Below are 13,475 nucleotides of genomic sequence, written 5' to 3'. Positions count from 1 at the left end.
CATTCATAAAGGAGAGTGGGCAGTACGCCATCCTGAGTTGTGCCCTGTAGATCATGGACAGGCCTTGAAAAGACAAGAGATGTGTTTCTGGTCTGTGGTAACTCCCAGGATACTGACAATGGGGATTCAGTGATGGTAAGTCAAGTTGTGGTTTGGGGGCGGGGGGGGGGGGGGGGGGAAGGAAAACGGAGGGGGGAAGGGAAGGTGATTTGATTGTCTCTTATTAGAGATGGTCTTTGTCTGGCACTTGCAAGACACATAGCTTACTTTGCTTATAATTCCTCTTTTCTTCTCGTGTTTGTTCAATCACCTCCCCCAAACCTTTGATTTTGACTGTTGATTTTCATTCGTACTTTCTGCCTTGCACCTGTCATAAGCACAAGCTTTGTTACAATGTTTATTTCGATCTCCTTGGTCATCCAGGGAACTCTGCATTTGTTTATCCTACCTTTCTCATTGGAGGGAATACACTCCAACTGTACCCGAACCATCTTTGAAGGTGATCCACTTTTCTAACTTGCCTGCCAACCCCTTATTTAAATTAATGCTGCTCAATATCCCCATTAAACTTAACTCTCTGCCAATGAATGTTCTTACTCTGGATAACTCCATCTCATTCTCCAATGCAATCCTGAACCTTATGATACAGTAATTACTGTCTCCTAAATGATCCCCCACTGACAATTGACCACTTGGGCACCTCATTTCTAAGATGTTCAACAATGCATCTTTTCCTTGTTGGACATATTGCTCTATGAAACTCACCCAAATAAGCTAGAAACACCCCCCTCACCGCCCTTATACACACTAGGATGATGGTAGTGTATGGGTAGTTGAAGTCATCTTTTATAACTACACTCTACAATTTTCCTGCACATTTATTCTGCCACATCCATTAGTTGATTGCCCAAAAATTACACCAAGCAATTTAACTGCACCTTTTTTTATTTTGTATCACTAACCACATTGATGCTGTACTTGAACCCTCAGACATCCTATTTCTCCAGCACTACAATGCTCTCCTTAACCCATATTACTACCTCTTCTTTCCTTCCCTGAATAACTTATACCCAGAATAAGTAACACTCAGTCTTACCCTTCCTTCAGCCAAGTCAGCATCATTCCCACAATATTGTAGTTCCACAATGCAAGATGTCTAACTCCCCAACTTTAGTAATTATATTCAGTGCATTTACATGAATGCAGGTTAACTATGGCTTCACCGATTAACTTAGTGTCTTCTACGTAGTGGTGGCTGTATCACTAAGTTTTTTTAATTCATTCACAGGATGAAGGTATCGCTGGCTAGCCATCTGTCACCCATCCCTAATTGCCCAGAGGGCATTTAAGAGTCAATCACATTTCTGTGGGTCTGGAGTCCCACATAGGTCTGATCAAGTGAAGATGGCAGATTCTTTCCCTAAAAGGACATTAGTTTTTCCGACATTCAACAATGTTTTCGTAGTCATCACCTAACTCCTAATTCCAGATTTTTAAAACTGAATTCAAATTCCATCTGTCACAGCAGGTCCCTAGAACATTATTTGGATCTCTGGATTAACAGTCCAACGATAATACCACTATGTCATCACACCCTCCCCAAGTAGTTTATCAGCCCTGGCATTCTCCTCTGCTATTCTTTTTTGGTCTCCATAACCGTCAGGTTATTTTAAAGTCCTCCCAATGCATCTGCCAAAGTACCCCACAAGGACCGCAGTCCCAGCTCTGTTCAAATGTAATCTGACTTGTACAGTTGCCAATTTGCCCACAGCCAGTCAGTGTCTCAGGAGTCTAAAACCACCCTCCTGCACCATCTTTCCAGCGACATATTCATCTGCCTTATTGCCCAATTTCTGTACTCGCTTGCACATGGTACTAGGAGTAATCCAGAGATTTACATTTGTGGCCCTGCTTGTCAACTTTCAACCTAGCTCCCTAAATTCTAATTTCTGGATCACATCCTCTTTTCTACCAAAGTCATTGGTACAATGTGGATCACAATCTGTCTGTTCACTCTCCCCGCAGAGAATATTCTGTAGCTTTAAAAAGTATTCTGGTCCAAATGGATATGCTGAAGTCTATCTTCCATTGTTTTGCACAATCAACATGTGAATGTCTAGTGATAGTTTTATGATCCCCTGAGCTTTACATTTGAACATGCGAAGTGAGAACAGTAATAGACCATTCAGCCCATCAATCCTCCTCTACTATTCAATAACATCATGCTGACCTATGTGTTGCAAATTCCACACTTCCGTCTATCCTCATACCTCTGCATAACAAAAATCTATCCACCCGTGTTAATTTGTTCTCAACTCCAATCCGAAAGGATGGCCTCATTTTAAAATGTTGCCCCCTTAGTTCTTGACCTGACAAGAGGAGACATCTTTTCTACATTCACCTTGTCAGGACCCTTCACTGTTCAGGATCTTTCACACACATGAATCAAGTCATTCCTCCCTCCAAATTCCAGAAGAAACAAGCTCAGCTTGTCCAACCTATCCTCAAAACAACACACACGTTCCAGTTATTCATCTAACAAATCTCCTCTGAACTGCCTCCAATGAATTTACCTCCTTCCTTAAATAAGGAAACAAAAAATACGCAGTATTTGAGATGTGATTTCACCAATGCCAATGTTATTGAAGCACAACAGCTTTATATTTATGCTCAATTCCTTCCATAATAAAGGACAGCACCCCATCAGCCTTCCTAATTAGTTGTAGTGCAAATCCCATCTGTATCCCAAATTCCGCAGTCATTCTTGGTTTCAATAATACAATATTTGCATTCCCCTGCAGGTGAGCAACATCACATTTTTTGCATTATACTCCAGCTCACAAATCTTTGCTGACTCAACCTAACTACACCCATTTACAATTACACTACATCTTATTCACCACATAATGTCCCATCCTTCTTAATGTCATCTGTAAAATTTAACTACGATGCCTTGGCTCCCCTCATTTTGATCACTGATGTAAACGTAAAAGGTTGAGGCACCAGCACAGACTTTTACCGGACTACACTATCACATCTTATCCATCATACAAAGACACATCAATACATATTGTTTTCTGCCAGCATCCATTCATCTATCCTTGATGATGTTTCTTCCCACACTATAAGCTTTTATTTTACACAAATAACCTTTGATGACCATAAGACATAGGAGTGGAAGTAAGGCCATTCGGCCCATCGAGTCCACTCCGCCATTTAATTATGGCTGATGGATATTTCAACTCCACTTACCAGCATTCTCCTCGTAGCCCCTAATTCCTTGCGACATCAAGAATTTATTGATCTCTGCCTTGAAGCCATTTAGCGTCCTGGCCTCCACTGCACTCCACGGCAATGAATTCCACAGGCCCACCACTCTCTGGTTGAAGTAATGTCTCCGCATTTCTGTTCTGAATTTACCCCCCCTAATTCTAAGGCTGTGCCCACAGGTCCTAGTCTCTTCGCCTAACGGAAACAATTTCTTAGTGTCCACCCTTTCCAAGCATCTTATCAACCAACTTTTGGAAATCTCTGTATAGTATGTTTACCGGCTCCCTCTTAACTCAATTAGATTTCAGAAAGGCAAAATCTTATACACTTTATTGGTAAGATCCTGGGGAGTGTTGCTGAACAAAGACCTTGGAGTGCAGGTTCATAGTTCCTTGAAAGTGGAGTCACAGGTAGATAGAACAGTAAAGGTGGCATTTGGTGTGCTTGTCTTCATTGGTCACAGCATTGACTATAGGTGTTGGGAGGTCATTTTGCAGCTATACAGGACATAGGTTAGGCTACTTTTGGAACAGTGTGCACAATTTTGGTCTCCCTCCTATAGGAAGAACATTGTTAAACATGAGAGGGTTCAGAAAAGATTTACAAGGATGTTGCCAGAGTTGCAAGGTTCGAGCTACAGGGAGAGGATGGATAGGCTAGGACTGTTTTTCCTGGAGTGGAGGCTGAGGTGTGATCTTATAGAGGTTTATAAAATTCTGAGGGGCATTGATAGGGTAAATAGACAAGTTCTTTTCCCTGGGGTGGGAGAGTTCAGAATTAGAGCACATAGGTTTAGGGTGAGAGGAGCAAGATTTAAAAGGGACCAAACAGGCAACTTTTCACACAGCGGGTGGTGCACGTATGGAATGAGCTGCCAGAGAAAATGGTGGAGGCTGGTACAATTACAACATTTAAAAGGCATCTGGATGGGCATATAATAGGTAAGGTTGGCAAAGGTCTGGCAGAGGAAATACAATGTTAATAAATGTGAAGTCATCCATTTTGGTAGGAATAACAGTAAAAAGGACTATTAGTTGAATGCTAAGAAATTGCTAGACGTTGCTGTACAGAGGGACCTGGGTGTCGTTGCGCATGAATCACAGAAGGTTGGTCAGCAGGTGCAACAAGTAATCAAGGCGACAAATGAAATTATGTCCTTCATTGCTAAAAGGATTGATTTTAAAAGCAGGGAGGGTATGTCGTAGCTGCATAGGATGCTGGTGAGGCCACACCTAGAGTATTTCGTGCAGTTTTGGTCTCCTTACTTCAGAAAGAATGTACTGGCACTCAAAGGGGTGCAGCAGAGGTTCACATGGTTGACTCCAAAGTTGAGGGGTTTGGTTTATGTGCAGAGATTGAGTAGACTGGGATTAGATTCATTAGAATTTAGAAGCATGAGGAGGGATCTTACAGAAATATATTAAATTATGAAGGGAATGGATAAGATAGAAGAAAAGAGGACATAGTTAGAAAGGCAAATGCAATGACGGCATTTATTTTGAGAGGACTTGAATATAAAAGCAGGGATATATTTTTGAGGCTCTACTCAGACCATATTTGGAATATTGTGCGCAGCTTTGGGATCCATATGTCAAGAAGGATGTGCTGGCCCTGGAGAGTGAGGACTCTGGGTTTATATTTGAAGATGATTAGAAAGATTGGGGGGGGGGGGGGGGGGGGGGGTGATCTAACTGAAACTTACAGAATACTTAATGGCCTGGATAGAGTAGATGTTGGGAAGTTGTTTCCATTGATAGGAGAGACTAGGACCAGAAGGCATGGCCTTATAGTAAAGGGAAGACCTTTTAGAATGGAGAAAAGGAGAAACCTCTTCAGCCAGAGAGTGGTGAATCTATGCAATTCATTGCCACAGAAGGCTGTAGAGGGCAGATCATTAGTATATTTAAGACTGAAATAGATAGGCTCTTGAGAATCAAGGATTCCTGAAGAAGGGCCTGTGCCCGAAATGTCGAATGTCCTGTTCCCTGGATGCTGCCTGACCTGCTGTGCTGTTCCAGCAATAAAGTTTCAACTTTGATCTCCAGCATCTGCAGACCTCACTTTCTCCTGAGAATCAAGGGGATCAAGGGTTCCAGAGAAAAAACAGGAGAATGGGGTTGAGAAACACATCAGAAATGATAGAATCTATTCTGCAATTCAATAGGCTGAATGGCCTAATTTCTGCTCCTATGTCTTATGATCTTACAGAGGAGAGTAGTGCAGTTGATGTTGATTATATGGTTTTTCAGCAAAGCCCAAGATTTCACATGAGACACCAATAAAGAAGGTAAAAGCACATAGGATCTAAGTAACTTGGCAATTTGGATCCATAATTGGTGGTGCCTTCTGAGTGGTCGCCAGTGTCTCGTGGCATACCCATACAGCTCAGTGCCTTTTTTAAGTATAAATAATAAAAAAGAAAATGTTGGGTGGGTGGGAGACAACAGGCAAGTTTGTGGATGACGTGAAGACTGGCCAAGTAGTTGGCAGTGACAAGAAACACCTTAAGTTACAGGACAATATAGATGGATTGGTCAGATGGGCAGGTGGAATTTAACCCCAATGAGTGTGAGGTCATGCATTTTGGAAGACAAAGACAATGATGAGCACTCAACGAGAAATGGACACTTGGAAGCTCAGATGAACTGAGCAATCTTGGGTGCTCATCCACAGATCCGAAGGTGTCACAAGTTATAAAGATCGTTAAGGCGGCATATGGGACACTTGCTTTTACTAATCATAGCACAGAATATAAGAGCAGTGCAGTTATGTTGGAGCTGTTCATTACTTTATTTAGGCCACAGCTGGAATACTGTGTGCAGTTCTGGTCACTGCACTGTAGAAAGGATGTGATTGCAGAGGAGATTTACCAGGATGTTGCCTGTGTTGGAGCAGTTTAGCTATAAACAGACTGGATAAATTTGGATTGTTTTCTTTACAGTAGAAAAGGTTGCGGGGACCTGATTGAAGTGAATAAGATCATGAGGATAATGGACAGAGTTGACAGAAAGCAGCTCTTCACCTTAGTTGAATAAGCAATAATAAGGGGGCATGATTTTAAGGTGAAAAGCAGGAAATTTAGAGGGTACTTGAGGAAAACCTTTTGGAACATGAATGGGAAACCTGCAATATGCCGTCTCAGAGGGCAATAGGGGCAGGAAACCTGACAACCTTTAAAAAAGTACTTGGATGAGCACTTGAAATGTGATAACATTCAAGGCTATGGCCTAGTGGTGGAAAGTGAAAGGAGTTTAGATTTAGACTAGCTTTTATCAACACAGATTCGATTGGCCAAAAGTTTCTCAGTACTTTATGATTCTGAATTGACTAAACACGACTTTCCTTTGACAAAACCACACTGACTGTTCCCAATTACTTTGTGGAGGTTGTTTAAGTGCAGAGCTCTTCAGACAAGCTAACTGGTCTACAGTTTTTTTAAAAAAACATCTCTCCCTACTTGAATGAAGGGCTACTTTCTAGTTTGGTGGAACCTTTGTGATTCTAGGATTTTTTTAAAAATTAAACACCAGTACATCTACTACATCATTAGCAATCCTTTGTAACCAATCTGGACCAGAGACTGGTCATGCCACAGTTTCATCAATTTGCTTAGTACACTCCCTCAAGATTTTAATAAATTCCTATTCCCTTTCGCTTCCTGATTTACAGCTATTACTGGAATACTTTTTTGTATCCTCTATTATAAAGACAAAAAAGAAAAAATATTTCTTCATTTGATCCATCATTTCCTTATTATTTACTATTAACTTGCCATTCATAATCTCTGGAGGACCAACACTCACTTCACTTATTCGCTACCTCTATAAATACCTGTAGAATTTCTTGCCATCTATTTGTAGATTCCTCGCTAACTTCCTCTCATACTACAATTTTATCAGAGTTTTGAGAAGATTTGTAGCTCAGGTTGAGGTTCTGGATGTAGGTTTGCTCGCTGAGCGGGAAGGTTCATTTGCAGATGTTTCGACACCATACTAGGTAACATCTTTACTGAGCCTCCGAATGAAGCATAGAAAGCCTGCTTTCTATTTATAAGTTTGAGGTTTCTTAGGTTGGTGTTCAAAAATAACAGGTACCCAATGAACACTGTCTGCAGATTTCTGAGCAACAAACCCAATCAAGCAGATAAAACACGTCCAGAAACCCTAGCCACTCTCCCCTACAAAGACATCTCTGAAATGGCTGCCAGACTACTCAGACGCCTGAGCATCATGGGAGCCCACAAACCCACCAACACACTAAAACAGCAGCTAATGAACTTGAAAGACCTTATAAAGACAACAAGCAAAACCAATGTCATTTACAAAATACCTTGCAAGAACTGTAACAAACACTACATTGGACAAACAAGCAGAAAACTAGCCACCAGGATACATGAACATCAACTAGCCACAAAACGACATGACCCACTCTCACTAGTATCCTTACATACAGATCAGGAAGGGACAACACATCCTAGGACAAGTCAAACAGAGACATGCACGAGAATTCCTAGAAGCATGGCATTCCAACCGGAACTCTATCAAACACATTGACTTGGATCCCATTTACCATCCCTTTAGAAAGAGAACAGGAAATGACATCTCCATAGGAAATTATGTCACCAACCGTAGGAAACTCAAACATATAAACAGAAGAGGGATTACACCATTGGTGCTTCATTCGGAGGCTCATTGAAGATGTTACCTAGTATGGTGATGAAACATCTGAAAACGAACTTTACAGCTCAGCGAACAAACCTACATCATTAATTTTATCCCTCAATTAATCATGTCTCCACTGTCTGCTGTTCTTTATATCAATTATCTAACCAGACTGTCAACGTTGTGCAGTTTTTACTGAAGTTTAATACTTTCCCTACATTCTTTAGTTAATCACAGATGCTGGATTCCTCACTTCAGAATGGAGAAATATACCTTTTCCAAGCATTCTAAAATATCCTCTTAAGTCTATCACCATATTTCTGATAATTTATCCTTGCCTAGTGTGCCAACTTAGTTTTCATTCCCACATGTGTTTATTTAGGTTTAAAATAATCAGACCTATCTTCTCGCTTTCAGACGAGGAACAAAATTCAATAGTATTGTGGTCTCTGCTTCCTGGGTTATCTTACCTCAAAGGACAAATGCAATCTGCTCTCATTGGTTCTGAAATTTGCTGCTCAAAGAAACTCTTGAAAGTATTCTATGAATCCTTCATCCAGACCACTTCTGTCAATCTGATTTTTTCTATTTATAGATAGATTAAAAAAGTCACCTATGATTATCACCTATACTTTACTCAGGAGTACATATTTCTTGTATATTTTATTCTACAGTGTAGATAACGTAAGTAAGCCTGGAGACCGTATTGTCTTGTGACTTCTTTCTTTTTCTATTCCTCATCTGCATCCAAACCAATTCCATATCCTGATCTCCTAAACCAAGTGAATATTGAGGCTTGATCACAAATCCTTATGGAACATCACCAGTCATTTCTAGCACACATACTCTCAACACATTCTGTCAACAAGTTGATAATTTAACCAGGATACAAGTTTATTTACTTATCTATATTGGGGAAATAAAAGGGAGACTGAGTGACTACTTTGTTGAACACATACATTCGGTCTATAAAAATTACCCAAAGCTTCCAGTTACCAGGGTGGTAGGTGCCTAGAATGCATTGCCAGCAGAGGTAGTAGAGGCAGGCACAGTAGATTCATTTAAGGTGCATCTGGACAGATGAACGAGTAGGTGCGGAGCAGCGGGATACAAATGCTTAGGAATTGGGCGATAGGTTTAGACAGTGGATTTGGATCAGCTCAGGCTTGGAGGGCTGAAGGGCCTGTTCCTGGGCCATAAATTCTCTTTGCTCAACACACCATTTTCTCATGCCAACATTTCTGTCTCAGGCCTGCTGCAGTGTTCCAGTTAGGCTCAATACAAGCTGGAGGAATAATATTTCAAATTGCATTTCGGGACCTTACAGCCTTCAGGACTCATCATCAAGTTTAACTACTTTAGAGTATGAACACCACCGAAATGAGATAACGCGAGTCCAGAGAAAGTATATTCTTGTTAGAGTGAAAGGAAAGGCTGGTAGGTTTAGGGAATGCTGGATGACTAAAGAAATATAGGGTTTTGTTAAGAAAAAAGAAGGAAGCATACATCAGGTATAGACAGGATAGATCGAGTGAATCCATAGAAGAGTATTAAGGCAGTAGGAGTATACTTAAGAGGGAAATCAGGAGGGCAAAAAGGGACATGAGATAGCTTTGGCAAATAGAGTTAAGGAGAATCCAAAGGGATTTTATAAATACGTTAAGGACAAAAGGCTAACTAGGGAGAGAATAGGGCCGGGCCCCTCAAAGATCAGCAAGGTGGCCTTTGTGTGGAACTGCAGGAGATGGGGGAGATACTAAACGAGTATTTTGCATCAGCATTTACTGTGGAAAAGGACATGGAAGATATATAATGTAGGGACATAGATGGTGACATCTTGCAAAATGTCCATATTACAGAGGAGGAAGTGCTGGATGTCTTGAAACAGGTAAAAGTGGATAAATCCCCAGGACCTGATCAAGTATACCCTAGAACTCTTTGGGAAGCTAGGGAAGTGATTGCTGGGCCTCTTACTGAGATGTTTGTATCATCGATAGTCACAGTGAGGTGCCTGAAGACTGGAGGTTGGCTAACGTGGTGCCACTGTTTAAGAAGGGTGGTAAGGACAAGCTAGGGAACTATAGACCAGTGAGCCTGACATCGGTGGTGGGCAAGTTGTTAGAGGGAATCCTGAGGGACAGGATGTACATGTATTTGGAAACGCAAGGACTGATTAGGGATAGTCAACATGGCTTTGTGTGTGGGAAATCATGTTGCACAAACTTGATTGAGTTTTTTGAAGTAACAGAGAAAATTGATGAGGACAGAATGGTGGACATGATCTATATGGATTTCAGTAAGGCATTCGACAAGATTCTCCATGGGAGACTGATTAGCAAGGTTAGATCTGATGGAATACAAGGAGAACTAGCCATTTGGATACAGAACTGGCTCAAAGGTAGAAGATAGAGGGTGGTGGCGGAGGGTTGTTTTTCAGACTGGAGGCCTGTGACCAGTGGAGTGCCACAAGGATCGGTGATGGGTCCACTACTTTTCATCATTTATATAAATGATTTGGGTGCAAGCATGAGAGGTTTAATTAGTAAGTTTGCAGATGACACCAAAATTGGAGGTGTAGTGGACAACGAAGAGGGTTACCTCAGATTACAACAGGATCTCCACCAGATGGGCCAATGGGCTGAGAAGTGGCAGATGGAGTTTAATTCAGATAAATGAGAGGTGCTGCATTTTGAGAAAACAAATCTTAGCAGGACATATACACTTAATGGTAAAGTCCTAGGGAGTGTTGCTGAACAAAGAGACCTTGGAGTGCAGGTTCATAGCTCCTTGAAAGTGGAGCCACAGGTAGACAGGATAGTCAAGAAGGCGTTTGGTATGCTTTCCTTTATTGGTCAGAGTATTGAGTACAGGAGTTTGGAGGTCATGTTGTAGCTGTACATGTCATTGGTTATACCACTTTTGGAATATTGCTGCAATTCTGGTCTTCTTCCTATCGGAAAGAGGTTGTGAAACTTGAAAGGGTTCAGAAATGTTTCCAGGGTTGGAGGATTTGAGCTATAGGGAGAGGTTGAATAGGCTAGGACTGTTTTCCCTTGAGTGTCGGAGGTTGAGGGGTGACCTTATAGAGGTTTACAAAATCACGAGCGCATGGATAGGATAAATAGACAAAGTCTTTTCCCTGGGGTGGGGGAGTCCAGAACTAGAGGGCATAGGTTTAAGGTGAGATGGGAAAGTTACAAAAGAGACCAAGGGGGCAGGTTTTTCACGTAGAGAGTGGTACGTGTATAGAATGAGCTGCCAGAGGAAGTGGTGGAGGCTAGTAAAATTGCAACATTTAAAAAGGCATCTGGATGGGTATATGAATAGGAAGAGTTGGAAGGGATATGGGCCAGGTGCTGGCAGGTAGGACTAGATAGGATTGGGATATCTGGTTGACATGGACATGTTGGACCAAAGAGTCTGTTTCCATACTGTACACCTCTACCATTCTATTATCTTCTCAAATATGCCAGATCCTGTCATGACACAAAGTTGCTTTCAACACAGAAAATCCATTTTCAACTACTCATCACACACATTATCACTTATCCAGCTTCTTTTTCTCCCCCGGTTTACGATCAACCCCTTTTGTCTTTCCACCTTTTTTTCCCTTTTGCTGGTTTCTGCTCCACTTATCCCCCAAGCACCACCACCCTATACACCATTTGTTTCAATACAAATCCTGAAAGGCCTACCAAATACAAATTTGCTTATATTCCAGGTCCTCCTGCCCTTCAAATGCATTCTTTAAAAATTGCAATATTCAACTCTCACACAATTTCCTCCAGGACTTTCACTGTAAATAACGTATATAACTTGGAAGTTCCAGCTTGCGTCACTTAAAACTACAAAATGGGTCTCAGTTACACTGGCCTATGTAATTACAGTAAATACTTTTCTGAAGTTGCTGACAAGGATATTCAGGATTTTACTAAATTGAGATTTAGGATTTTACTAAATTATGCGCAAGATTTTTTCTATTTCATTGCAAGTAATTAACCAGATGCAGAAGTGACGAGTCGTTGTTATTTCCAAGCCAACAATCTCGAATACAATCAAAAATCTATAACAACGGACAAACTCTTATATAAAGATCCGCCCAAACTGAGTACAGTACATGCCAGTATACTAATCTTCGTTACGTCATTGCTACCGTGCTACTATATCATTAAAACTAGGGGGTGGTTTAATGCTACAGTCCAATCTTTGAATTTTATTGTAAATCGTGGCTTTGAATTTCTAGAATAGAACAAAATAGGTAAAAGCAATATATACAAACTGTAGAAAGTACCATTTTCTATCATTTAAATCAAGTGGTTGAAATATCATCAAGAAACAACGAATACGGTGACGGAAGTTTCCATTATTTTTATAACCAAAGACAAATTAAATCAGTTATTATGAATAAAAGTAGTTTCAAAATCCAATATCGCATTTATACAGAAGGGTCACTACTTTTAATACTAACTCTTGTTTCCTTCTCTGCAGCTACTGTCAGACTGGGCTTTCTCCTGAAATCGTTTGTTTCAGGCGTCTGGCATCTGCAGTTCTATATTTTATTTTAGCGTTTCAGTTTTCCAAATATTGACAACTAACTTTAAAAATACAAAAAAAGTTTTGCTTAAAAATAAAGACACGAAAAGGATACGATCTTCGCTCCAGAACACTTCACTCACCAAATTCGCAACCTTCGCCATCTTAAACAACCGCCACTCCCATCGTGCACTCCGTCTGCCGAACACGCCCGGTAAGCTCACAATAAGTCCCACCCACTGCCCAGCCCCGCCCATTCACCTCAGCTCTGCCCCTTCCAGCCTGCTCTCCCTCTGCCCCGCCCACCCACCCACCGCTCAGCCCCGCCCCTTCCAACCTACTCCCCCTCTGCCCCGCCCATTCACCTCAGCTCAGCCCCGCCCCTTCCAACCTGCTCCCCCTCTGCCCCGCCCATTCACCTCAGCTCTGCCCCACCCACCGCTCAGCCCCGCCCCTTCCAGGTAAAAACAATTACTGCAGATGCTGGAAACCAGATTCTGGAGTAGTGGTGCTGGAAGAGCTCAGGCAGCATCCGAGGAGCAGGAAAATCGATGTTTCGGGCAAAAGCCCTTCATCAGGAATACCTCATCCACCGCTCAGCCCCGCCCCTTCCAACCTGCTCCCCTCTGCCCCGCCCATTCACCTCAGTTCTGCCCCTTCCAGCCTTCTCCCCCTCTGCACCGCCCCCCCACCGCTCAGTCCCGCCCCTTCCAACTTGCTCCCCCTCTGCTCCGCCCCTTCACCTTAGCCCCGCCCCTTCAATCTAGTTCCACTCAGCCCCGCCCACCTCACCGCTCAGCTCCACCCCGGTCCTCAGCCCCGCACAAGCCTCCGTCTTTAAACCCCGTCGGCTCTCTCAGATAATAAAACAAAACAGATATTTCTGGAGAAACTCAGCAGATCAGGCAGCATCTGTGGGAAGCCCACTCCCCGCCTAAATCGACAACCTTCATCTGTATGACGCTTAGATCTTCTTGTCTCGTGCTCGCCCCGCCCCTAGACCACATGCCC

General features: G+C 42.1%; 1 protein-coding gene across 3 annotated transcripts in view; it reads right to left on the bottom strand.

The window, feature by feature from the left end:
* The window catches only part of kiaa1328 (KIAA1328 ortholog), a 173,667-nt gene extending 160,989 nt beyond the window's left edge, over nucleotides 1-12,678 (bottom strand). Inside the window, exon 1 of one of the 3 annotated variants that reach the window (XM_043684585.2) lies at nucleotides 12,608-12,678. Coding sequence is in view for 1 of the 3 variants with exons in the window: in XM_043684442.2 (XP_043540377.2) it covers nucleotides 12,580-12,628 (49 nt within the window). In the remaining 2 variants the exon portion in view is untranslated. Of the gene's footprint in view, nucleotides 1-12,579 lie in introns of all 3 variants that reach the window. The other 2 variants (XM_043684442.2, XM_087990030.1) reach the window with 2 other exon arrangements.
* Nucleotides 12,679-13,475: the final 797 nt, after the last annotated feature.

This window comes from Chiloscyllium plagiosum, unplaced genomic scaffold (genome assembly GCF_037043375.1).
Source record: "Chiloscyllium plagiosum isolate Xiang-an unplaced genomic scaffold, Cpla_swu_hap1 HiC_scaffold_1, whole genome shotgun sequence".
In the NCBI taxonomy this organism is placed as follows: Eukaryota; Metazoa; Chordata; class Chondrichthyes; order Orectolobiformes; family Hemiscylliidae; genus Chiloscyllium; species Chiloscyllium plagiosum.
Note: the sequence above shows the minus strand (reverse complement) of the source record. Positions and strands in the feature narration are given on the sequence as shown.